General features: G+C 48.4%; 1 protein-coding gene across 2 annotated transcripts; it reads right to left on the reverse strand.

The window, feature by feature from the left end:
* On the reverse strand, positions 1–25,567 carry HORMAD2 (HORMA domain containing 2). Of its 2 annotated transcripts, XM_061465761.1 has the most exons (13): positions 25,433–25,567; positions 24,088–24,175; positions 23,072–23,216; positions 21,669–21,732; positions 20,562–20,598; positions 19,283–19,303; positions 18,529–18,555; positions 17,139–17,206; positions 13,705–13,856; positions 12,901–13,154; positions 11,572–11,668; positions 10,455–10,519; positions 1–345 (listed from the first exon to the last, which is right to left on the reverse strand). In XM_061465761.1, exons 2-13 carry the CDS (start codon positions 24,133–24,135, stop codon positions 229–231), a joined length of 1,095 nt encoding a protein of 364 aa, XP_061321745.1. In that variant the 5' UTR covers positions 24,136–24,175; positions 25,433–25,567; the 3' UTR covers positions 1–228. The 2 variants fall into 2 exon arrangements, with proteins under 2 accessions (XP_061321745.1, XP_061321746.1); XM_061465762.1 differs by lacking the exon at positions 10,455–10,519 and having other exon boundaries at positions 157–345.
* Positions 25,568–26,468: the final 901 nt, after the last annotated feature.

Below are 26,468 nucleotides of genomic sequence, written 5' to 3' on the forward strand. Positions count from 1 at the left end.
TTCGCATGGAATCATAAATCCTGAACTTTAGAACATCAAACAAGTGCTGTTGGTTGACACTGCCATGACAATTACAGTGCTTGTTGGATTGCTCTTTGCAATCCAAGCTGTCACCAGACAAATAAACATGCAGAAATACAGGGGTATGGGGAAGAGTTAAACATTGGAAGAAAGTGTCTTTACAAGTCAGATGACAACGCAAGCTCACACCTTTCAAAGTATTGTGTGTCAGAACGAACATGATTTCCTGCCTTCCAGAAGCAGCTTCTCTGGTTCACTGACCTTCCTTTTCTTCTTGGGTCCTGTTACCTCTTCCTGGCTAAAGGCAAGGTTCAGGCAGTTTATCTGTAAGAACCATCAGAAACAGTGATCATTCTCACGGTACAGGCTCCTGCTAGACGAGTCAAGAAACACAACTTCCAAAACTACAATGTGTTTTCCTGGATCCTCTTGGATTTGCTCAGTATGATCCTGTTCTCCTGAAAAGCAATTAGGCAAGGAATCAAAACTGGGATAATGGATGGAATTGGAAATGTAAGATTTGTGAAAGCAACAGGTTCAGCTTCAGGGAAAGAGGACGGGTTTGGTGGTGCAAGGAACAGTTCCCATCTCCCCAGCACCGAGAGAAAATACCAGGAGCATGGACACCTTTGAGAAACAGAACAGCTCACAGGGCACAGCCTGTTTCACCAACCTCAGATCATCACAGAAGTATGCAAAAGAAGGGGGGACACTTATGCCAAATTGGTGGTCACTGGAAACAGCCTTTCAGGAGGAGACACACAGCTCCTCCATTTGTACACCAGGGAACTTCAACGTGAGTTGGTCGATCTCAGACCTCAAAGACTACCTGTGAGTGGGCAAGAACATAACTCAGTGAAGCAAACTGTTTTCCAAGAGGCTTAACTTCCCTCTAGAAAGACAGAAACCTCCCTCAAGAATATTCAGGGGACTACAAACCAGAGGGTTAAACCCCACAGCTTAAGTAGATGTTAGAATATAAACAGGTCAGTGGTACAGGCAATCCAGACAGACCACAGAGAGATGGACAGCCAGAACAACAGCTGAAGTGTTGGCTCTGCCAAGTGACAAACTCACTTATTCTCAACATCACATCACATATCTGCACTTTTACAGTAACAATCTGGAGCTGCAGAGAGAAACGTGTGTTGTTGCCCACCCAGAAGGGACAAAGCACACAGTCTCGCAGTGGAACCTCTCCTGCTCTCACTGGAACTGAGCTGGAGGGACACACACACTGCAGCTCAGTCTCCGAAAGGAAGTTCATCTGGGGGAAAGCAAGGTGAATGGAAAGGGAAAAGAGGCTAACCGAGTTCCTGCTCCAGAACAGGAGCACTTTACTCCAGCTTCACCCTAAAACATGAGGAATCACGTAAGCGAAGCAGGATAAACAGAAGGAGTTAATAAAAAGCTATTCCAGAACACATCCTGGAGACAAGCACAAGGTCTCCAGATTGTGGTCATTACAGAATTCCCCACTCACGTCACCAAGGCTTTCTTTCTATCTGACCTTGGTCTGAGGCTCTGGTAATCTCCACATAGCAATGGTCTTTCTAATGTGTGAAATAACTCTGATTAGGGATTAACAGCAAACCAGTTTGAATCAACCTCACTTCGCCTCTCGATCATGTTGCAAATTGTTTTTCCTTCCCTCTTTCCTCCTCTTCGTTATGAGCAACACAACATTGCTTAATGCAGAAAAGTACCATTTCCTTTCCATAAAAACAGAGAAAACAAGAATCTGCCAAAGTGGGACGGGCAGGTTCTCTTCATCCGGCACGCTCAGGCTGACACAGGGGCCAGCGCTGCCCGGGGTGTATTCGCTTGAGGGCAGAGTGATGAGTGGATGTGGGTTCAAGCTCCTGACCTGACACCCAGCTGCTCAAACTGGCATGTTAGGCAGTTATTTACTTTCCTTTCCCTGGCATCATGCTAACCTGTCTGCTTCCTTTTTGAAGTAAGCGGCCCGGGGGCAGAAACACCTCATCCAAGAACTCTCCAGTGCTCACACAGCTGCAGGGTTTGTTCCCTGCCCCGCTGGATGCACTCTGAAGCAAAGCAATGAGCCCCAGTCACCTCAATCAGGCAGCAGCTCTCCTATTTCACCCTAAACTGTATAAAACCCATGAGCTAGAGTTGGTGCTTTTATTTCCTCTATTGAGGAACGGCTCTTCTGCAGCAGAGACTCAGTAAAGCTTTTACCTCTTTGCTATTCTTCCTGAATTTTCTGCATGGATGGGATACTTCTGAGGTGGGAGAAAGATCCAGAAGGAGCAGCTGCTCATGCAGAGCCACTGCAACTCTCCAACCATCTTCCTCCCCTTTACCACAGGCAGCGTGACCACCTCACAGGAACCTGAGAGGAGAAGGGTACAAACATCTATGCAAGCCATCAAGTGCTCTAGACAAGCACTATTCATCTGTTGGATGAATCAGATGTCAACCGTGTGAGGTATTTCACCGAAGCCAACATGTCCTGTCCTGCCCCTGCCCAGCCACAAGTTCCTGTAGGAACTTGAAGCAAGGAACAGACCCCAAGTCCAACATCCAGGTCCCATCCTTAACCAAACACTGAAGCTTCTCCCCCAGAGATGTTGCTCTAAATGGGATTAAGTCAGATCCTACGTGTGTTTATTTGACTATAACCAGAAAGTAAACCTCTTAAACGGTGTGGACAAAAGCAGGAAATCCCTCCCACTGACTAAACATACAATCAAAGCCTCCAGAAGTTGATTAATTCTAATTTTTCCCATGTACTGGGATGATTGACTTGGAGCTTGCACTGTACCTGTGTTGTCTTAAACAACCACTGCAGGTCCTCAGCTCCGCTGATGAGCCAGGTGCTGTAAAAGCACACAGGAGAGAGTCCAGGCTCTCAAACACTTGCCCTGAAAAGGGACCATGCTGACAACAGGACAGGGGGAACAGGTCCAGGTCAAGCAGCAAAACCAGACACAGATCCATGGCCTCCTGACTCCAAGTCCAAGGCCTTGTTCTCCCCAGGACCCGGCTTCAGTGCGCTTGAGCCCAGAAACCCCACCCCGTGTGCTGGGCTGATCCCCAGAGCGTGAGCAGCAGCTCAGGGAGGGGATCCTGCCCCTCTGCTGTGCTCTGGAGAGACCCCCCTGCAGCCCTGATCCAGCTCTGGGGCAGCAGCACAAGAGGGATGTGGAGCTCTTGGAGCGAGTGCAGAGGAGGCCATGGGGATGCTGCGAGGGCTGGAGCAGCTCTGCTCTGGAGCCAGGCTGAGAGAGCTGGGCTGGGGCAGCCTGGAGAAGAGAAGGCTCCTGAAGGGGAGACCTGAGAGCAGCTCCAGTGCCTGAAGGGGCTGCAGGAAAGCTGGAGAGGGGCTTGGGACAAGGGATGTAGGGACAGGCCAAGGGGAATGGCTTTAACCTGCCAGAGGGGAGACTGAGCTGAGCTCTGAGGCAGAAGCTCTTCCCTGTGAGGGTGCTGAGGTGCTGGCACAGGGTGCCCAGAGAAGCTGTGGCTGCCCCATCCCTGGCAGTGTTCAAGGCCAGGTTGGACACAGGGGCTTGGAGCAAGCTGCTCTAGTGGAAGGGGTCCCTGCCTGTGGCAGTGGTTGGAGCTGGGTGAGCTTTAAGGTCCCTTCCCATGAAACCATTCTATGACTGGCCCCAGGTCAGAGCATGAACACACACTGAGTTGGACTCTCCTGGTTTACCACACCGCACTACGTGTAAAATAGTAGTATTTAGGCACAGAGCTCTGCTGTGCAACCCAGCTAACTTGTGAATCATACCAGCGCTGCTGATTTCTGGCATCAAACTCACAGGACAGCTGCACATTGTCTGGGGAAGATATCAGGCTAAAAATAGATTAGACTTAGATTAAAGCCTTCCCAAGGCAGACTGGTGGACGAAACAGAATGAGCAGACCACAGCTCCACTGCTATTCTTAGATAGACAAAACCAGGCCCTCCTTTTGCTTGCTGAAGTTTTCAATCCCCAGTGTCCCCACGTATTCTGGCCAAAAATTCCCAGCATAAATCCAAGCAAATTTACAGCTTTTCTGACATGTGTTTTGCTTTCCAAGGCATCCTATGTAGAAAAGCTAAAATTGCACAAGAGCATTTGCCTGTGTCCCTCTTTGTCCCTGGCCTGCCCCATGCTGAGCTTTGGCACTTGGCAAACTTTATGCCCTCAGAAGAGTTCCCTTTGTCAGGGACAGGGAGTGTTTGGTTTGTACCTTGTAACTATCCTGATGCTTTCAGAAGCACATTATTGTCACAAGAAGACTAGTTCCATCAAGAGAGCTCAGAGAATAAGGACTGAAAGACATGGATTAACTGCTGAAGTAAGGCTAAATGATCCCCAGGTGTCAGGGTGATAAACAGTGTCTGCAGGAATGTCCATCATCATCAAAGAACTTGAACAGGAGAAAGCCTGATGCACGCTGTGATTTCAGCTGCAGCTAAGTCTGACTCGAGAGCACAGAGAATCCTTGCCTCTTTCAAAAAGCAAAGCCAGTGACTTTAGATTGACCCCCGAGACCTGAGACATTCCTGGTGCCATTTCTCTCTGGCTAAAGGCAACAGCTCCCACCTACCCACCCACTGCTGGCTGCTCCATGCTGTCCAAGCACAGCAAAACTGGAGCTTCACCCCGTACCTCATGGTGTCCAGTGAAAGGATGAGAGGAAATGGACACAGACTGGAATACAGTGAGCCAAAGGAGGCCACACAGATGCTGCAAGCTGTGGCTGCTCCATCCCTGGCAGTGCTCAAGGCCAGGCTGGACAGGGCTTAGAGCAAGCTGCTCTAGTGGAAGGTAGGCAGGCAGTTGGAACTGGATGAGCTTTAAGGTCCTTTCCAACCTGATCCATTCCATGATTCTATGAAATCCCATTTAAATGTAAGGACATGTTATTTTTTACAATGAGGCCAATCACACACTGAGAGGAGCTGTCCAGGGAGGCTGTGGAGTCTCCATCCTTGGCAATACTCAGCACCTGACTGGACAAGCTCCTGAGAAACCTGCTCCAGGTGCTGCCCCTGCTCTAGCAGGTAGGTTGGACATGATGATCCCCAATCATCCCATCTCACCCCTGCGGTGCTGTGAAGGCGGCACAGTGGTTAAACACCCAGCACAGGGCTTGTATCAGTTTCCACTACAGCAATTGCACTGACATCAGTGGAATTAATCCTGATTTTCATCTGTACGTGTGGAGGAGAATCATGCTGCTTCGCATGAAAGCCAACTTACGCAGGTGGAAGAATGAAAGACACTCACTGTGGTGCTTTTGTGGCAACCTGCCACATTTTTGTCCCCAGGAAGCCGTGCCAACACATCACTGCCTACCACTGGTCCTCTTCCTTTTCCATAGCTCACTGTTACAATCTTTGACATTCAAGGGAAGCCTCACAGGCCTGCTCTGCTCCTTACGGATCTCGTAGCATTTAAAGGACCAGAGTAAAAGAGAAATTCTTCAAAACTAACTGTTGAAAACCAGCATTTCTCAATCTCTCCTCACAATCTCTTCCAGGGCCCTCAATCCCACTGCAAACTGCACATGCCAACTGCCAGATCCCAATCCAGCATGCCTCCCAAAACAGAAGCATTCCCCAGTAGGGTTACAGCATTGTAACTGAGGAGGCGAAAAGCAGCAGACACTCCTCCTGCTTCCTAGGCTGCGACCCAGCTTAGTCCCTCCTGAGATGTTGGATGTGTCCAGCATTCATCAATGCAGATCCCTCCCGAGGCTCTGGTTGCTTGCATGGCCTTAGGAACGCATGTGAAGGCAGCCACGGCTTCCCACGGGTGTCCCTGGGGCAGCTGGTGGGAATGTGAGGCACAAGGGTTACCTCTCCCCGGATGCAGAGGGTGACAGGCCTCACCTCTGCGGGAGGAGATCACCAGGAAAGTGTTTCCTGCACTCTAGACAGGGATAACTCATGCAAGGGATGAATGGCCCCAAGATACAGCTAAGGATCTGACGTGAATTGAGAGAAGCCAGGAATTTCCTGACCTCCCTGTCTCACTCCTCCCAGAATGGCCTGAGCTCACAGGAAGGAGAGAGGGAAGCTCATCTCTGAATCTTGCTCTCTTCATTGTTTTGGGTCTGTGTAGCCTCAGCTGGGTTGGAGGAGAAAATGTTCTGGGAACTTCTCATCAGATAGAGCTCTCTTGATAGGCAGTTACAGATAAACCTTGCTGCTATTTTTTTTTAGTTTTCTGCAAAAGTTCAAGATAATGACATTGCCACAGAAAAATGCTTTCCTACTGCTCTGCACATGGCAGGCTTCACCCTTCAACTGCTTGCTGTCATGGCAAGTTTAACAGTGGTGTGCCTGGGAAAGATCAGACAACAAAGGTCTTGCTCTCCAAGCTGTAATTCTGCAACTGAACCCCTTGTGCTGACCTTCACCTTCAGACGGAAGATGTGCACAACACAGAAGCTCACCAAAGGCACAAGAATCTCCATCAGGGACACTGATCACTGGCAAACACAACAGATATTACTTGCAGAGTGTCATCCGTGAAGGACTCTGGTCACACTGGCTTCCCTTGCTGCCACAGGCCCTGGGAGAAAGGACGTGGCCAGGTAGCCAAGTCATCTGCATGAAGAGCAGCAGCTGGAGGCCAGACAGGCTCTCCTCTGAGATCTAAACCAACGCTGACTTACAGCAGTTAGGTCTGAATGTCTCCCTAGACATCCGACTTCCAGACAGCTCCAGTTAAGAGCTAATCCTCATGGCAGGAGCAGGCCTACAGCACACAGTGAGTTGCACTGCAGAGATCCCTGAGCTATCACTGCTCCAAAGTGGTATGTCCACACACAATGCCAAGTGTCAACACACTTCCTCATGTCCCACAGCAGTTTAGTAGCATAAGCACAGCCAGTCCAGCAGCACAAGCAGTCTCTGGTGCTAGCTAACGAAGCCAGAAACTTGGGAGGCTGATTTGTACTGTGCTGATATGGCCACACCATTTCCAGCTCTGGTGCAGGCTCAGTCAGGGGCGATTCAGGGCTCCCTGCAGTGAGACTGTGCTCTAAGGACCACCCCAGAACTTCAGCCCACAGCTTCCTGATGGGAGATAAAGTCTGCAGAGGCGTCCACATGGTCAGATTTTACTCATCTTCTGGTTCTGTTTCATTCCAAATTCATTCCACAGCAACATGTTTGCAACATGAAGACAAAGCTGACCAAAATCTATTTGGAGGACAAGAATGTTAAAGGATGTTTAGACCCATCCTTTAACACAAGAACATAACGGGATTGTAGAATCACAAAATCACAGCCTGGTTTGTGTTGGAAGGGACCTTACAGCTCATTCAGTTCCAACCCCTGTCATGGGCAAGGACACCTTCCACTAGAGCAGCTTGCTCCAAGCCCCATCTCTCCATGCCCAGCTCTCTCAGCCTGTCTCCAGAGCAGAGCTGCTCCAGCCCTCTGAACAACTCACAGTTACGCCAAGTTCAGTGCAGGACCCCAATCACATCAGCAGACTTCTATAAGCTGAAACAATGGGCAGCAATTCCCTATTTTCCCCATCTTCTCACAGCTCCTGGGTGCCAGTGGCAAGTAGTGAGATGCACAAGGGTAATGCATGGGCCCAATCCTTGGCTGATGCAATCCAAACTCTCCTGAAGCCAGCAGAGGTGGGCTTATTTACATGCTAGTGTCTAACTCTGGATGATTAATTACAGAGCTGCTGTGCTGGGAAAGGGCAATCTCCCATTTGATCCTAAGCACCATCAATCATGAGACTGCAGATAACAAGCCAGCTGAATGCATGTAAATTTGTCTCCAAGCTGGAAAGCCCTCTGTGGAGACTCTCCATAGCCACTGCTAAAGCCCAGACTGGGCAGGAATAGCTGCTTCTCCTCCAGCAGATCCGCATCCTTTGCCCCTCCCATGTTGATTAGATAAAAATAAGCCTTTAATACTTTCATTCCTGGTTTTCCTGAAGAGCTATAGGTCAGAAAGATAATGACCAAACTCAGTTCCAACAGCACTGCTTTTAGTTTGAATAACCAAGGAATTAGAAGAAAAAAGCAGTTCACTTTGGAAGCAGTAATGGGCTCACTCACATTGACTTGGCAGTGCTGGGGTAAAGGTTGGACTTGGTGATCTTAAAGGTCTTTTCCAACCCAGCTGAATCTCTGATTTCCAAAAGTAGCTCCTGACTGTGGGCACCATTTCTGAACTCAGCACGTTCAGAAGAACCAAATCCTTGTACAGACATCACATGCTGGGACACTCCAAATTGGTTTAGTTAGCTCTGAAGATGATGGCCTGAACAGTTAATGGTACAGACAGAACATCTAAACCCATGTCCCTGGGGTGCTGCTCCATGGACAGCTGAGCAGCTACCACTACATTGCCACCAGAAGGGCAGGACTCCTTCCCAGGACCTCATTGCCTGTTCCTCTCCATCCAGCCTTTGTCTCTGCCCCACAGTAGTGCTGGGACATGAGCAACCATTTGGTAAGCTAGTCCAAAGGGATCTTATGGTGGAAACCTAACACTCCAAGTCACACACTAGCACCACAAGTGTAAGGGCTCATGTTTGTCCCACCAAAGGGAGCTCTCCATGGCCTGGGCTACCTTGTTTCCCAATGCCCCTAACCCACCAAGCTAATTAAACTCTGAAATCCTGGAGAAAGCAAGTCACTCTGGAGACCTTAAAGCTCTTTAAAGCAGAGAGTTGCTCTGACCACTCTGTGACAGCTGGAGAACACTACTGCTTGACTGCACTGCAGTCTGGAGAGCACCCAGGTGTTTACATTCATACCCTGCTTCTACCCATCTTACCTACACTTGACCCTGTTAGATAATACCTAACCCAGACTTCCCATCCACTCAAGCTTGTCCTCATTTTTAAAGACAAACTTCACTCACCAGTTTGGCTTCCTGATTCAAGTGGAATACACAATGGTCATTTGTTTTAACCACTTCCCTCAGAAAAGAAGGGAAAGTCCCTCTCATGTGGAAAATAGTGTCAAATTTTTCTTCGCACTGGCTTTACGCTGATGATTTTAACCAGTGACTTGACTTGGTTTTTCCTTAGATGGGCTGAAATATTAGCCAACTTCTAAAAATTAGGATCAAGGAACACATTAAAAGCCCTTTGCCATGCAGAATGTACCAGGCAGAGGGCCTGGATTTATTTTTTCTAGAAGTCTTTGGAAGCATACAGTGGATAAAGTGACTCTTCCAGTTTTCAGCAACTAATGCTGTTTCCACCACCTCCACAAACTCTCACTATTGCTACTGTAGCCTAATGAAATTCACATGCTGCAAGCACAGAGGTGTCTGGTGCTCTGCTTCCAATCGTGACAGACCCAGAAGAATGTCAGAGCATGAATCAGGGGGACAATCATGAGCTCTAAAGAAAAAAGGCTCCTGTTTTCACACAGCCGACAGAATAAACAACGATCAGAAGGAAACTGGAGGATGTGACACCAAACAAAAATGCGGTCAGAGCTTGAAAAATACCAGCTTAGGCATAGAAGTTCATTTCTATGATGTAGAGTCAAGGCAAATACTTCACAGATGCCTTTTGAATGACACGGGAGGTTGTAGTCTCCAGCTCTGTCTGGGTTAGACACCCCGGGATTCTTTTCAACAGAGGCGGGGAAAAATTTAGTAGCGATTTCCTACTCTCATTAACTTACCCTGTAAAGATTCAGCCTCTGCACATTCAAGCTCACATGATGCTCAACTCATTTGAATGGGAGGTGGATCAAGTGGCAAGTGTGGTGCTGTTCACATATTTGCCCTGTCACTGAAAAGCCTCTGCACAAGCCCAGGAACTGGAACTCTGATTCTGACTCAGGCTTTGGCCAGGGCAGCCTTCAGGATGGGATTGATTTCACACCACTGGACTTATCTAGGATTACATGTCTGGCCTGCCCCTCTTCTTTGGGTTGCCCCAACAACTGCTGAGAAAGAGATCAGCACCTCGAGGGGATAATTCTTCCTATCCTAGAGAGGTAGCCAAAAAGGGAGAGGATCCAGCAAGCACCTGTGACTCACATGGAAAGATAGTCTGAAGGCAGAGAAGGAGAGGTGAAGATCATGTTAGGCAGCAGACAAACACACCTTTCAAACCTAAAATGGGGTGGTGATTTCAGAGCTTAATCCAAACACACAGGTGAGGAGGGGGGGACACACACTGATACCATCAGTCTGTGTGTGTAATTCATAGGTGCCAACTCCAGAGACCAGGACAAAATCCTTGCACTGGATGCAAGAAATAAGCTGACCACAGAGAGTTTCATCCTAAATGCTTCCAGTTCATGCTTCTGTCCTGTGCCCTCATACTTTGTCACCTCTATGTGTTTTCATACTGTACAATAAAGCCACCAATGTCAGTTGAAGCTTGTGCCGTCCTCGATGACAGAATGCTCATGACAATGGACTCCACCCTGCCTGGCATATCTCAGAACCACTAAAACCTCCTCACCTGCTGAGATGGCCTTGAGCAAGACATCCTGCCCGTCTCCTTGACTCCAGTCTTCTTCTTCCCACCTACAATCCAAGCATCACACTAAAATTAGCTCCAAAGCTAAAACCTTACGTTCAACTGAAAGAAAGAAAGCACAGAAGCCTGAGTAACCCACAGCAGCAAAATCCCATGGCTGAAATTAATTGTGCAACCTTTGCCATCAGGCACTGCCAACACTGGCAGTTTATTCCTGGAAACAGGGATTTCAGAACTGTGTCACCTGAATGCGCAACACATCAACCTGCAGCAGCTCCTACCAATACGTTAGCTCCATTTTAACCTGGTTTCTAAGATAACAATGTCTGCGTGTGCTTTATCCATGTGTGTGTATGGGAAAGGGAGACGTCCCCTGAGTAATAACTATTGACCTTATTACACTGTTTGAATAAAACTTGATGGGGAATAGCAGAGCACCTCAGTTTTATGAAAACAGACAGCTGTTAGAGGAGAAAGATCCTGTAAATATCCCCAGAGTGGAAAAGCTGACAGTATGAGTTTAGTCCTTATTAGTCATCAGAGAAGCTGCAGGAGGAAGACCTGAAAAGGTGACTCCATAGCAGACAAGCTGCTTTATTCCACTGCTTGGGGATCTCAGGAATGCTATTTACCATTTTGTCACTAGATGGTATTGTTCCACAGGCTATATCTGAGAGCCTCAAAGGTCAGATTCAGCATGGTATATCAGGAGCTGGGTTCGTTGGAGTGAGAGAAAAGGCTTTTTTTGTCATGTATTTCCATACATGTTTTCACATATGGAAGCCATCTGCAAAATCAAACTGTAACAGCTAAAGAACAAGAGCTTTGGGGAAAGTAACTCAGCATTGATGAGCTGTGCATCTCCTCCACAGCTGAAAAAACCCTGCTGAGATAAAGAGATGGGTAAAAAATTGACTGTTTCTGTTAACAAACCCAGCATATAAAACAAGCCCTATTTTGTAGTTCAATATGACCCGACACACGTTCAAACAACCTGACAAACTCTGTTCATCCATTCCAAAGTAAGTGAGAAAGCCTCAGTGTTATGCCAGGACACAGTCACAAGTGCAGGCTCTTCAGTTTTGGAACTGGTGTTTACCTGTATCTTGAAGGTAAGAAGATGCTTCCATTTTCTGTCTGACATTTTTGTCCTCTTCATGCTCACTTGAATCTGCTCTGGCAGGGAGAGGGTGACTCTGTAAAGCAAACGATGGTTTGTCTTAATAGCATAATCTAAAAAAATCCACCCAGCTGGTAAATCCATAACCCCAGCACTAATGGGGATGAGATCTTCACAGCTCCTCCATGTCCTTCCTTTTCCCAAGCCTACAAGTCTTTTAAGAGAGAAATTTCCTTAGATAAGACAGAATTCCTACCTAAATGGCTTCCTACCTTCAGGAGTTAGTTATGTTGAGCTTAATTCCCTGATACTCACAACCTAATGTCAAGTCAAGGTTCCCTCTTCCATCATTCTGGAGAGCAGCCCCATTAGAGGGCCATTCCTTCCAGCCAACCTTAGTGTCTAAGGGCATCACCTGCTAAAGATGCTTCCTCCTCCACTAAGTGCAGAGGGGACCTAGAGAAATCAGACACAGCACACAACTTTCGTCTGAAGGATGTCTGGAGGAACCCCACCTAACTACACAGTGGAACGCGGCTTCATCCTGAGAAACACCAAGTGGAAGTGTACAACTGTTTGCAATGCTTTCCATTTTGGCCATGTCTGTGTCTGAGTGCTCTCCCTGGAGGATGTACCAGCCTCTGGGAGCCAGTGGAACTCTGGAACAAAATGAGAATCACAGATTCATGGAATCAACTGGGTTGGAAAAGCCCTTTAAGCTCATCCAGTCCAACTGTTCCCAGCACTGCCAAGGCCACCACTGCCCCATGGCACTGAGGCCTCGTCTCCACGGGGTGTGAACACTTGCAGGGACGGTGACTGCAGCCCTGCCCTGGGCAGCCTGTTCCAATGCCTGAGCACCCTCTGGGGCAGGAATTGTTCCTCAGCTCCATCTAAACCTGCCCTGGGGCAGCTTGAGGCCGTTTCCTCTTGTCCCATCCCTTGTTCCTTGGGAGCAGAGCCCAGCCCCTCCTGGCTCCATCCTCCTCTCAGGCACTTGTAGGGAGCCATCAGGTCCCCCCTGAGCCTTCTCTTCTCCACACTGAACCCCCCAGGTCCCTCAGCCGTTCCCCATCACACTTGTGCTCCAGGCCCTGCACCAGCTCCGCTGCCCTGCTCTGGACCCACAAAATTCACTTGATGTCTGCAGACTCTAAGCTGCAGCATTCAATTCACTGCAGTGCTGCTGCCCAAGACAAGCAGAAACCCTCATGAAACTCAGATTCTGAGAAAATGTGTTTTTTAAGGAGAGTTTTGCTAGATAAACTCTGGTCCTCGTGCCAGAACTGAACAGAGCCATTTCTATACCTTTGTGGTCCCCTCTTCTTCCTCTTCATCACAGTCTAACCCTTGATGGGAGATCTCAGTAGGGCCATTCCTCTCGATCAGGCTGCTCTCAACCTTCCTCATTCTCTTCTTTTCAGTTGTCACTCTCACTTTGATGAGGTGGAAGCCAGTGGAGACTGACCCTACTCTCAGGTTGACAGGATCACCATCGAAAAACAGGTCACCACGGCTGCCCTCCGCCTTAAAGCCAGGGGGCTGGTAATCGTCAGGAGTTACTACACAGGGAGAAAGAACCCACTGATGTCAGAGAAACCAAGTTCTATCTCTCCTTAACCTGATTTATACAGAACAAGTCTATGCCAGCCTCGAGTAACTACATCAGCCACTGAAAATGTCCTGGGGTTCTTTTTTTCAGGAAGAAGGGAGAGAATGCGAAGGAAAAAATGAGCTCAGCAAATGTGACCAGGGAGCTCAAAGGTTGACTTTTGGATGCTGAGATACCATTCATATGCTCAGCTTTCTGGAGTAGAATCTGACATGGCCTTGAAACACCAAAACCCACCAGTGAAGGAGCCAAGTGTCTCCTTTTGGCACTACATGGCTGTACTTCTTCCATGGATGCTCAAACCTGTCTTAAAAGGCATCTGCCATCCCCACGTGTCAGAAGGATTTACTGTGGTTTATACCATTTCTCACTGCTTTCAGCGAACACCTTTGACCATTTCACCTTTCTATGCTTTATTTACATTACAGGGGCTCATGATTATTATAGGAACTGCTGGACAGGGAATCTCCCCCCCCCAGCACACATTGTTCTCCACCTACCATCATTGTAGTAGAGGAGTTTCATGGTGAGGGTAACATCACTGGGAAGTGGGCCAAGGTTTTGCATTAGCAGGTAGAGTTTCCGGATCAGGAGCCTGCTGGCCTGTTTAACATCCTCACTGCACGCCCCATCCACAAAGTTCACTTGGTTGCTACAATCAGAAGAAGAATAACAGATTTGTTTTCCCCAGCCATGCATATTCACGACCTAATTACAAATACAGAGCACCCACTGACTTGTCTGAAACCACCAGCCCAAAGCTACAATGCCAGATCAACAGGGAAGTGAAACAGGCCAGGGATGGGGTGACAGCTCTCAACTAGGAGGCATGGCATTTACATTTGAACAGACTTTGTAGCTGGGGCAATGGACCCCATTATACAAGTGTCATGACTCACTTGTTTGAGCATGATTAAATTGGATCAAAGGACCATAAAACAAGTGCCTTTCACCTCAGCAATTTCAGGAATGAGAGGAATGAGGTGAGAATCCCATATAAAGCCGATTCATCACAGAGGCTATTCTGCAGCTTGAAGAGAAGTGAATTGCATGTTCTCACTTCAATTCCATGGAAGAAAAACTAGCTCAGAAGCACATTCTTCCAAAGTGACTAAGGGGCATTCCTCTCACCTCCTTCACCCACCCAAATGTCAGCTGGGCAGCCTAAGCAGGCAGTCTAGACTGAGATAACGCCTCACAGGAGTGGGATGAATAGGCCTCTGGAGGAGTTTGTTTCTCCTGACTACAGAGGTAGAGGAGATGAGCAACTTAGATCAGCAGCTGACTTCACACAGTTGAAGATGGACTGGATGAATCACTACGTGACTAAGGAACCTGAACTTCCTTGACTTTCAATGAGAAGGGGCCACAAAAACCCCATAGCTTCTTCATTACATCACTGGAAGCCCACTGGCAGGTGGATGACACTATACACAGGCTGGATGGTCCTTAACACAATCATCCCAAAGTGCTTTAATAGCAATAAGTAACCTAAGAGAGCAGAGAGGACCCCAGGGCTGAATTTGACTGATTAAACATTGGAACAACAGCTTCTTTAAGACTCATTTTTCCTTCCAGTTGAAGTTTCTTGGCTTGTTGTGAAAACAGAGGCTGTTGCTTGACTACCAGGGTACGGTTTGGTAGGCTTCAGACTGCTGGTGGCAGAACCCTGTGCTGAGCACGTAGTGCCATTAGATTAATCCTGCATGATCAGGAAGGTACATCAACTGAGAGGACCAAGGCTGGCAATGCCCAAGGTGGAGTAAAGAGAAGGCAGGGCCTTCCCTCCCACCTCACCTTACAAGTCTTGGGATTAGCAGGAAGGGGAAGGAAATGGGAAGTGGAAGAAGTATAAACAAAAAGAGATGAAACTTCCATAGGAATTAACAGATCAAGTACTGGTTCAATACAGGAATAATACTGTGAATTTGATGCAGGAAATGTGTTGAAAGGTCCAGAGGAACTGCTCTGAAGGACTGGGGTCCATGGCAAAGAATTCCTCCAAAATCCAGCCAAAATCAGGCAGATACTATTTAGGAGAAAGTTTCCCATTACCCCTCAGATCCGATGATGCAGATCCACAAAACACCTCTCAAGGAATGATTAACTTGGAGTTTGCACATGCCAATAAACACTCCAGGTGTGCCAAAGCAGTGTTATCAGCCAAGGGAGCTGATAGCAAAGATGACACAGTCCTGATCAATGCCAGAAGGTCACTTTATTAATGACTGCAGGTACACGTGTGACCCTGTGACAGCAGTGTCAGTCACTGAGGAAACAACAGAGCCCAGGAATCCCATGCCACAGGCTCGGAAGCCTCAGAGCAGTAATGAGATGTCAACAGAGCAGACAGAAACACAACAGCAGGATTACTCAGCCTCTCCTTGGCCACACCAGGGGATGCTGAGGTCTGTCAGGAGATAGTTATTTCTTTGATCTGAGAAAGGGTGATTAAAAAAATCAAAGTACTCAAGAGCCGTCTATTCCATCCAGCTCTGGGGCCCCAACACAAGAAGGATGTGGAGCTGTTGGAGCGAATGCAGGGGAGGCCATGGAGATGCTGCAAGGGCTGGAGCACCTCTGCTCTGGAGCCAGGCTGAGCGAGCTGGGCTGGGTCAGCCTGGAGAAGAGAAGGCTCCTGAAGGGGAGACCTGAGAGCAGCTCCAGTGCCTGAAGGGGCTGCAGGAAAGCTGGAGAGGGGCTTGGGACAAGGGATGTAGGGACAGGCCAAGGGGAATGGCTTTAACCTGCCAGAGGGGAGACTGAGCTGAGCTCTGAGGCAGAAGCTCTTCCCTGTGAGGGTGCTGAGGCGCTGGCACAGGGTGCCCAGAGAAGCTGTGGCTGCCCCATCCCTGGCAGTGTTCAAGGCCAGGTTGGACACAGGGGCTTGGAGCAAGCTGCTCTAGTGGAAGGGGTCCCTGCCCGTGGCAGGGGTTGGAGCTGGAGGAGCTTTAAGCTCCCTTCCAACCCAAACCAGGATGGGATTCTATGATTATCTTTCAAATCCCAAAGGTCTCGTCATTCCCTCAGTGTAGGGAGGACAACTGACAGCAGCTTCAAAGCAGAAGCAGAGGGTACAGTCCACAGGACACTCCAGACTCAGACACAGTTCAGATTTTCCCAACAGATTTTCAATGTGCCACATACTATGGATTATTTGGATGTGTTTAGAGAAAGAGCAGCAAATGGCACACAACTGGAGCGTTGTGGAGGAGCTTCCCGAGGAGCACACAAGGCAGCAGAGCTCTCTTGCTGCACAGGCAGCTTCCAAGGCTCAAAGCTCCATCTTTCAATAGCAATTGCAGAAGCAAACTCAAAAAGGGTTAATTCTTTTTCTTTGCTTTGGTTACAGCCAACGGCCTCCGACAGTATTTATTTGCAGCTACACAGATTACGGCCTACTAAGCACAGCTTTAAAATACCTAACAGACAGAGAGAGCCCAAAAGATGCAAAACCCTGCTGCTTCCTGCCGCACAGTTTGCAGCATCGAGTGAAAGTTCTCTCAGGTCACCCACGCAAGACTGCTCAAGCAGGAGACACATAGGCAAATGCCCAAGGAAAAGCAGTCCTAGGTGCAGGGTCATAGTGAAAGGGAGCAAGCCTGGAGAAGCTTCATTTGAACGCACCAGGCTGCCTGGTGGAAGTGGCAGAACACTTGTTGAGGCAGCAGCAAGCTCAACAACTGAGCTGGTTTCTGCACCACTTCCCCGATGAGGCACCAGTTCTATCAGTTGTCCTTAATTCAGTTCTAGGGCGCTACGCTGCAGTGTTTCTGCTCATCAGCTCAGCAGTTCATACCCTGTAGGGTGAACCCCCTCTGATGGTATTTACAGCTGCTCAGCCACTCAGACATGCTCTCATCATAAAGTTCAGTTTCTTCCTTGTGCTTCAAGAGCACAGTTTTATTTCTGAGAAATAAACCCAAAGCATTACCTGATGATGTCCATCTGGGGCACTTCCTTTTTGTACTTGAATTTGAACTGGTACAGTTCAGTCACTGTCTACAGATATAGCAAAAGAGGGGAAAAGAAAATATAGGTCATCTCTTACTGTAGCAAGTATAAAGATGTGGCCTAACCTTAGCAGTGAACTGTGACAGCTTCAGGCCAGAGCACACCATTAACTAAGTGATGTGATGACAGCACTAACTCTATTATTCCCTGCAGAGGCTTTGGCAGATTTTCTTAGCAGCCACTTCTTACCTAGTACTGAATAAGTCACCCCAAACTGACAAACTTCCTGCCTCCTCTTTCCACTTCCTCTGTGGCCTGACTCCCCAGCTGAAATCTCTAACCAGCCCCCGGGGCAGCCAACCATCACCACATCCCTCCATCCCCCCCTTAGTAAAGGAGGATCGTGAGCTCCATGGGTGATGCAGTGTCACAAGGAAGCCTGGCCCAGGGAAACAAGGGCCTGAAGGATTCTTCCAACTGGGAAATACAAACAATATTGAATGGGCAAAAGTTGCTGAATTTCCCTGGTCTTTCTGAGGGAGATAGAAAAAACCCTTGATGATTTTCCAGTTAAAAGGAAATGGTTCGTTCTGATTTTAGAGAATAATGAGGAAGAACAGACAGCTTCACCACAAGAGAAATGGTCTATTGTAGTCCAATTCCATGCCTATAATCCACTTTTTCCACAGGCAGAGAGGTCGATTTGTAGGAGCTCAGCTGAGCCCTTAACTCTGAGCCTTCCTTACAAATCCAGCCTTGGGACAGAATAAACTCTTGCTCCCTCCCCACATGCTGAGGTGGGATACAGCAGAACTGTCCTCAGGGGAGCAAAGATTCTGCTGCTCCTCTCTGCAGTGCTGTGGAGATCACACTGCCCAGTTCCTGCACCAGGCAGATGTGGATAAAATGGAACCACTACAGGGAACGCTGAAACGACAAGGACAGGCACCACCAACAGATGCAGCCCAGGTCTGAAGTGATGCAGAACTTCTCTCCTAAACCCCTCTCCATGAAAACCAGCTGTCTTTTCAGCACTGCTCTTAAAAGGATGGTTCAGAAAAGAACTATTTGGAACTTCCCATTTCTTCTCCTCTTTGGGAAAGAAAACCAAACCTGGGAACATGCCCATTAGCTGCCTGTTAACATCCCTGCCTGAGGCCCAGATGGCCCACAGCCTCGTGCCCAGTAGGAGTGTTTGATCACGGTCCAGCTCACTGAGCTGTTGCTCTGCAGTGAAGGCAGAAGAAGAGAAACGGGGTCACCAGGCAGCTATGGCAGGGTAGAACTGAGGCCTACAAGGCCACTCTGAATACAAATCTACTCACCCATGCCTTCAGTTGCCTCAAAGATTAATTAAGACTCTTTCTTACCTCCGGTTCCTTGGGATTGGTGTAAATCTGTGGAAGAAAGCACAGTGAGGCCATTCTCCCCTCAGATAACTTGACCCAGTGCAAAGTGCCTAAACAATGATATTTTTCATTTTACAGCAGAGATTGCACTATCTTCAGCGTGGGATCAGGGAAAGGAATGGCTGAGCAACAGCCTCCCTCTATCAGCAGCCAACACTTACCACTTCAAAGACAGGTAGAAGACAGTCATCTATGCAATTGTGGAGGAATGAGGTGAATTCCCATTCCAACCCTCACAGGCAACTCTTGATGCCCGAGATGGAACTACTCAGATTATGCATGGAAAAGGTGCATAGCACAGCTCCTGGGGCTTTACCAAGGGCAAAAGACTCACTACAAAACCACCAACAGTGTGTGTGTGGTTTCTTGGGGATCAGATTAATAAGGAGGACTCTTCTGCAGGGGGGAATGGAGAGGACACAGCAGCTCCCAAGGCTGGAGGCAAGAGTTTAAAGGAAGAGGTGATATGAAGCACATGGAAGTGCTTCTAGGAGTTTAAGGACGCCTGTAAGGCCTCAGTCAGGAGTATGACATACTGAGAAAGATGTTCCCATGCAGCCTGGGAATTCATATTTACTGTATTCCAGACAGGTCAATGCTCTGTTACAAACCACATACATGCTGACTGCCCCTTAAAAAAGGCACAAGTGGGTTGACACAACCTTGACTCCGTATCTCTTACAAGCAGAGGGGAGAAGAAAACCAGTTTACTTACTGCGAGGACAGCAATGTGCAACTAAGGAGGGAAAAACAGAACAAAGAATCAAAACCTAAACTTAGTGGGCAAGGAAAAGAAAGGTAAAATCTAAGTGTCTGCAGACAGAGAGGGAAGAGATACATTCAACAAAGTGGGAGTTAGAAGACAGATTCTCCACAGCACAGCATCAGCAACACCTAGTGGCCAGTCTGCTTTGGCTTTACTTGCCATTTCCCGAGGAAACAACTGCAGGCTCCAGACTTCCCCCTGGGACTCCTTTGAAACATGTCTCCAAAGGCCACACCGATTTGAAACTCTCTTACAAGAGCGTCTGTCCTACTGAAGAGTAATATTTGCTCTCTGCTATGAAACTTCCCAAAGGTATTTGGTGAATCCTACAGCAAGGAAATGCAGTACTCTTGGAAACAATCTTACAACATGCATTAAGCAGCTCCATTTTTCTCCTTAATCCTTGTCAAATAACAATTAATTTGTGTCTCAGAAATAGCAGAGGACTAAATATCCCCAGGAGCTGTCAGGAAGTAATAAACTGAGTTCACAACATGTTGAATTATCTTATGCATGTTGACACTTGTACTGATGTGCAAGAGCCCATCTGATCATCAGTGCCAAAACCAACACCACTTCAGCTCATCGAGATGAGAGGTGGTTTGATGAGCGGTGCTGACAGAGATGACAACAGTTGGTGCTTTTTCCTGTGCAGAGCATTTTTTATGTGAGAATCAGCAAGGAATATGATGATTTAGTGGCTGGTTTTGCCCTGGAACCAGTTACATACTTGACTTGATGAATTACTTTCCAAAAACAGTAATGAATTCTGAACCCAACAGAAAAGCCAGGAGGGTTAGAGAAGATGAGAAGAAGGGAAGACTTGGGGAAAGGAAATGAAGGAAGGCAGAAGCACACAATAACCTCTCTCAAGAAAACAGGCATGGAGATCTCGGTTCTGACAGGCAGTGTCTCTACCCATGCATTACAGAATGCAAATATAGAACACAGAACTAAGGGAAATCCATTTCAGGCTACAAATGAGTTCACACACCACAGACAAGCCTAGGGAGCAGCAGCACTCAGTACTTGGACTCAAGGAATAAAATCCCAAACCTTACATGTACACACTCAGGGCAGGGCCTCCCCCCCCGTCCCACAGCTGTAAAGGAATGTTGTGTCCATGCAAGATCATTACAAAACTATAAAGCGTGAATGGAAAGAAAGCTTAGAGCAAAATTCATGAAGAAATAGGAAAATCCCATTTAAAAATGGGAAGAAAACTTACATATTGCCTCTCCAAAGCATCAAAACAGCCTTGGATCCTGCCAGGGAAGAAACATATTAACATTAACCAGCAAAATAGATAACTCCTGATCTGTAAACACACACTCATTAAACACAGTTTAAAGTGCTTTTTGTTTTCTGGAATTAGGACAAGACAGTAACATTTTGGGCCTGTAAAGTCCTTTTCAGGTCAATCATGCTAAAGGCACTGTCCTCCCTCCTGCATCTGTGCATTGTCATACTTCAGGACAGTATCCTGTCAGCGTGGAGGCCACTTACATCCCAGCAAAGACAAGGGTTGGAAGGGTAAGGCTGGTGCTAGTGGCCCTATGCTCAGTGCTCTATTCCAGCTCCCAGCCTGACCTCTGATGGCTCTTTTCCCATCAGCCTTGTACAGAGCTTGGCTGGAACCCCCATCTGAACACAGCCTGACACGTCTGTTCTTGTAAAGCCCTGCTATCTGATGCATAGCTTACAGCTATGGATTCTCTCAAAGTAGTAAATATCGTTTGAGCTGGCAATGGTGAGATATTTACTCTCTGAGTCAAAGGATGTGCAGCTAGGTGTCTCCTTAGCACGTCAAAGTCAGACTCTGCTTGTTGGGAACATGCCAACTCTGAAATAGAATCACAGACTGCTTTGGGTTGGAAGGGACATTAAAGCTCATCCAGTTCCACCCCCCTGCCACAGGCACGGACACGAGCTATAGGGCACTTAGACACACAATATCCAGGGAGATATAATACTGTACAAATTAAAACCCAAGCTACAAGAATCCCTGTGTAAGCGAAGCTAGAAAAGACTAAACCAAACAGACTCAACCTCATGATTTTTGTCACCCTCTCTCAGTGCTTACACTGCCCACGTGTGCTCTGGGGCCTGACCACACTGACTACAGCCAACACCTCAACAGACCTTGAACTCACATGGTCTCGGGCAGCTAATTCTGGCTTAAGCACACAGGCTGCACACTGGGAGTTGCAGCACTGGCAGAGTCAGTAGTGCTGCTGGGCTCAGGGCTTTCAAATTCAGGAAGAAGAAGACCACGAGGGCTTGAGGTCTTGCTATTCAGCACAACCTTGTCTTGGTTTCGCTGTTACTCACTCACCACTTGACTATCTGCAGTGATCCCAGACAGCTTTTATCTTCTCGCAGAATTTTTAGACAGAGGTCTGCAAAACCAGATTTAGCACATAGTTACAGTCCTTATCACAGCTCTGGGGCAAACAACACTGAACCAAAGGCAGTCATCCTCCCTTTTTTGGATAAAACGCTTTATCTAGAGGTCCTTCCGGAGCACAGACGTTGGTTTGCCACTAAGTCCCAGGTGGGCAGGCACATGCTTATTGCTGCATTTTCAAGTGTGAAAACTTTCCTCAGATGCTCTGGGCTCTCCCACAGCTACAGCTTCATTTCAGAGCCCCAGCAGCTTCTAAATCTTCTCCCTCCTCTTCTCCACTCCCACCTATTCTGCCATTCCCTACCAACACCTTCACGTCTGCATTTGGCCTTCACCAACATCCGTACGAGGTGGAGGACTGTGCTCAGAATAAACTGCTTCTTGTTAAGCCTTTCCACACAGCTCCTTCCACCTCTGTTTTCAAGCATTTGGAATGGCCAGAAGAAAGACATCCTACCACTGAAGAGGTGAATTAACATTTCTGGGTTCAGCCAAGGAACCCTCAGAGGCAGGAGCAGGCCAAGTGTTCACATCCTTGATCAAAAAGGCACTTGAAAGACCTGACATCCCATGACAAAGACTAGTAGCTTTCCAGGGTTAAGTGATCAAGAGCCAATCTGGGATTTCCTGTGCCCTCAACTAAGTCCACCAAGTGCAGGTGACCATGTTTCAGGCCATCTAACTCCGTAAGAGAATTGACTGGAATGCAGTGAGAGATTTCACACCCTACTACCACATCTCGAATGAGCACGAGGATGTTGATGAATCAAAGCATCACTAATTCCTGTGATCCTATGACAAGACTTTGGTTCTTAAGGTTCTTTTTGTTTTCTTAAAGCTCTGATTCCCAAAGCACGTGTGATTATGCGAGACAGTTTTAGCAGGAGAAGAATAAACCCCATCACAATAAAACAAACAAGTGTACTTCCAGTCTCTCAAGGAAAGCTGCGAATAGGAACCTGAAAGGCTCAATAATCCAAAGGGAAATAAACCACACCAATCAGAGTTAATTTTTAAAAACTGACTGCTTTTAAAGTGACTCCTGACTCTGAGACCTGATTCATGGGGCTGGCAATGCTGAGGGGTTATTACAAACCAAATAAAACACTAACAGAAGAACCAGCACCTGCCAACAGCCCTTGGTTGTCTTCTACACTGCCTATCTGATGCAGAAGCACTGTCTGCACCCAGACCTGAGGAGGCCGGGTTGCTGACTTCCTAATAAACTGAACTCCTACACCTCTGAGCAGCTGGAAGCTTACATGTAGAGCAGATTACAGCTAAAACACAGCAACCAGAAATAAGAATTCAGCACCAAATGAATGTGTTACCATCCAAGTATCGAGTTCCGTACGAGCTCTCCGGGAAGAGCCCTCTCATGTAGGTTATACAGGACACAGAGATGGCCAGGAGCCTCTTCACCAGCACCACCGACTGCTGCTCAGTAGCAATTTTGTTGGGGAACAATACTGATTCCTGAAAAGGAGAAGGGCAAAGCCCAAACCAGAACCATTTTAGTGTAACGCAGGGATTATCTTTAGAAACAAACTTTTGGCAGGAGGAAAACCAGGGTGACTTGGAAACGTAATGTTCACATTTCTCTGGTCTTCAAACTACCCAGGGAAGGCTCCTGTCTAAGACGGGTGGGATGAGGAATTTTAAAGATAATTATCTACAGATCTGACATGATTTATTCAGGTGCAGACTGCACTGGTGGGTCATTCCCTCCCCTTTTATCACAGCTGACCCTTCCCACCCCCTCACTGCACCAATCCTGGCACTGAAGAGACAACCGCCCCTAGAGACACCAGTGTGCAGTTTTCTGGCAGCCCAGCTCCCCCGAGTTCATTCTGGAGCCAAACAAGTGCTCGTGATGGTGTGGCACGCACTGCCATGCCCAAGTTCACTGCCTGCCACAGCTCCTCCTGAGACCTGGCAGCAAGCAGAGCCTGTCAGCACTGGAGGCAGACCCAGTTTTCAGAGCGATTTTAGCTCAGAGCTATAAACAGAACATGTCTGGGACTGGAGCTGGTGTAAATACCAAACACTGTGTGACTTCAGCATGAACAATCTCAGTGGAAAGTATACTCAATTTAGTTCCTCTGGGAGTTTGTTACTGCTCTTCCTGCTGATAAAGCTCTGTGCACACCTCAGGAGCCCACATTTCTTTAGGCAAATACATGTCAAAGTCCCATGCTGGATCTTTCGGGACGCACTAAACTGGAAATAATCCAACCAAGAACAGGGCAGGCAACAGGAAGGGTTCACCACCTCACCAGGCACAGACACGCCAGGTCCAAAACAGAGAGCTGAGGTTGTCAGGACCATCACATTTCAAGGTTTTTACCTTAGAGGACTTCTTTTGCCTAGTCTGTAACAGCTGATGAGTAGCCATTCTGTATTTCAAAGACCTGCCTTCCACTTGTACTTAAAACCTGAAAGAAAGAGAAAATAGGAGATACCTGGAAAATACAGTCATTGCTATTTCACATCTTCCTCAAAATAAATGAGATTCTTGAGCTTATTCAGGTCTCAAAGCTAATTGTCAGCCAGGACAGGTAAAGCAAAACCAACCCAGGATACAGCACAGCGCTGTCTGAGAGGCTGCAGAGCAAGAAAACTCCCTATTTACAGCTAAAGGATCAATAGTAGTTGAAATTCAGGCCCACGACTGTCAGCTGGTGCACTTCAAAACGCATTCCTCATCTTCCAAACCACAAATGTTAATTCCTACAACCATTAAGTAGTGTGAAGGGTGAACGTGAAAGAACTGGAAGCCTGCCAAGAGAAGCCAACATTTTAGCAAGGGTAAGCAGGAAACGCACGAACATCAATCCGGGCTGGAATAAAGGAAGGATGCTTCTGGGACACCTTGAAGGGGAAAAGAGAAACACAAAGAGAAGAAAGCTCACATTGTTTCCATGAGAGTGGGCCCTGGTAAGACAAGCCTGGATTAAAGAGGATTCCACAAGGATGGAAAGCAGGTTGACTAAGGCAGTAACATGGCCATTAGACACTGAGCACCCCGGTGAGGTGCTTGACGTTGCACCAGCTGATAGATTGATTAAAAACTTCCATGGACGCTGCTAAACCTGTGCTAACGGGGGCGGGGGGGAACAGCTTGTGGGGAGATCCCAACACACAGCTGCTAATGGGGACATGTAGTGAAAGCGGATGCCACAAGCAGGGGTGTCGCCTGGTCCACATTTCTCCTAACAATGAAAAGAACAGCACAAACAGGGCGGGTTGATTGAAAGCCTGACCCACGGCAGCCCCGAGCTCCTCTTGCTCTGCAGTTGTACCTCCTCAGCTTTTTTCCATGCCAGGCTCATCTCCATTTGTTGGCAGTCATTAAGACATGTTGATTGGAACATGTTGACGGCTTTCATGCTAAATTTAGCCCTTCATTTAGTGAGGAGGAGAGAGCTGCAGCTATCGAAGTACATCCCAACAAACACACACCTGCAAAGTGCCGCATATGTTAAAGATCGGAGGGAAGGAGTCTTTGTTTTCTACTCGTGATTGGCTGAGCACTGTGAACGGGACTGGAATATATCAACAGCAGACAAAGGCACTATTCCAACGTGAGGTTAGTCCCTAAATAAAGGTTATTTAAGTGAGGCAGATAAGAAAACGTGTTCCCAACAAGCTACCACGCTCAGGATTGATTTATTGTGCCAAGGGAACATCACCTGCACTGAGCTTATCTGCTCCAGCCGGGCTCTCTCGGCACAGGGAATCCTCCAAGGCTCCAGCGGCACCGTCTCACCTTGACCAAACCTTGCTTGCTCCTGGGCTGTGGGAGGAAAGAGGTGCCCTGGTTCCCCACAGCCAGCGCTCATCGGTGAGGGTCAGGAAATACGAGTGAAGGGGGAGAAACTGAACCTCTTCCCTGCACCCCAAAAACCCCATTCCCTGGGAACCCCTCAGCCCTGCACCCGCACAGGGGCTGCCCCTGATCACCATGAACCATGGAGTGCTTTGGGCTGAAGGGACCTTAAAGCTCCTCCAGCTCCAACTCCAACCCCTTCCACTGGAGCAGCTTGCTCCGAGCCCGTGTCCAACCTGGCCTTGAACACTGCCAGGGATGGGGCAGCCACAGCTTCTCTGGGCACCCTGTGCCAGCGCCTCAGCACCCTCACACCTGAGGTGCGAGGAGGCTGCAGGAGGCCCCGAAACAGCCGCCACGGCCCCAAAGGCCCCTTTAAAACCCTCCTGGTCTCTTTGTTCAGTGCAGGCCCAAGCCCCACCCGCGGCCTGCACCGGGAGCAGGGCCGGAGCCGACCCCAGTCCCTCACCCACCGCCCCCTGACTCCCGCGGCCTCCCCGCGCTCAGCCCGGGCGGTCCCGAGTCCCTGAGCCCGGCCCCGCGGCTCCCCCTCCCCGGCCCCGTCCCCTCCCCTCGCCTCGGAACCGCGCGGCGCTGAGGGCGGAACCGGGGGCGGGAGGCGAGGCCAGGCCCGGCCCTGCCCGTGCGGCGCGGGTCGAGGGGGGGCTGCGAGTGCTGAGGTTGGGGTTGGGGCTGGAGGAGCTTTACGGCCCCTTGAGCCCAGCCCCGGCTGGGGTTCGGCGTCACCCCGTTAGGAGCAGGTTTTAAAGCACTCAAAGGCAGAAGTCACGTTCGTGGGAGGTTCTGGTACTGCTGCAGGGCGAGAGAGGCTCCTGAGGGCATCCCAAGCCGAAGTAACGGCAGCAGGGACTTCATCAGGAGCTGCTTTGGCTGCCCCA

Source organism: Pezoporus flaviventris, unplaced genomic scaffold, assembly GCF_033815535.1.
Source record: "Pezoporus flaviventris isolate CSIRO_AGI_PZ_B2104156 unplaced genomic scaffold, CSIRO_AGI_Pfla_v1 ptg000041l, whole genome shotgun sequence".
In the NCBI taxonomy this organism is placed as follows: Eukaryota; Metazoa; Chordata; class Aves; order Psittaciformes; family Psittacidae; genus Pezoporus; species Pezoporus flaviventris.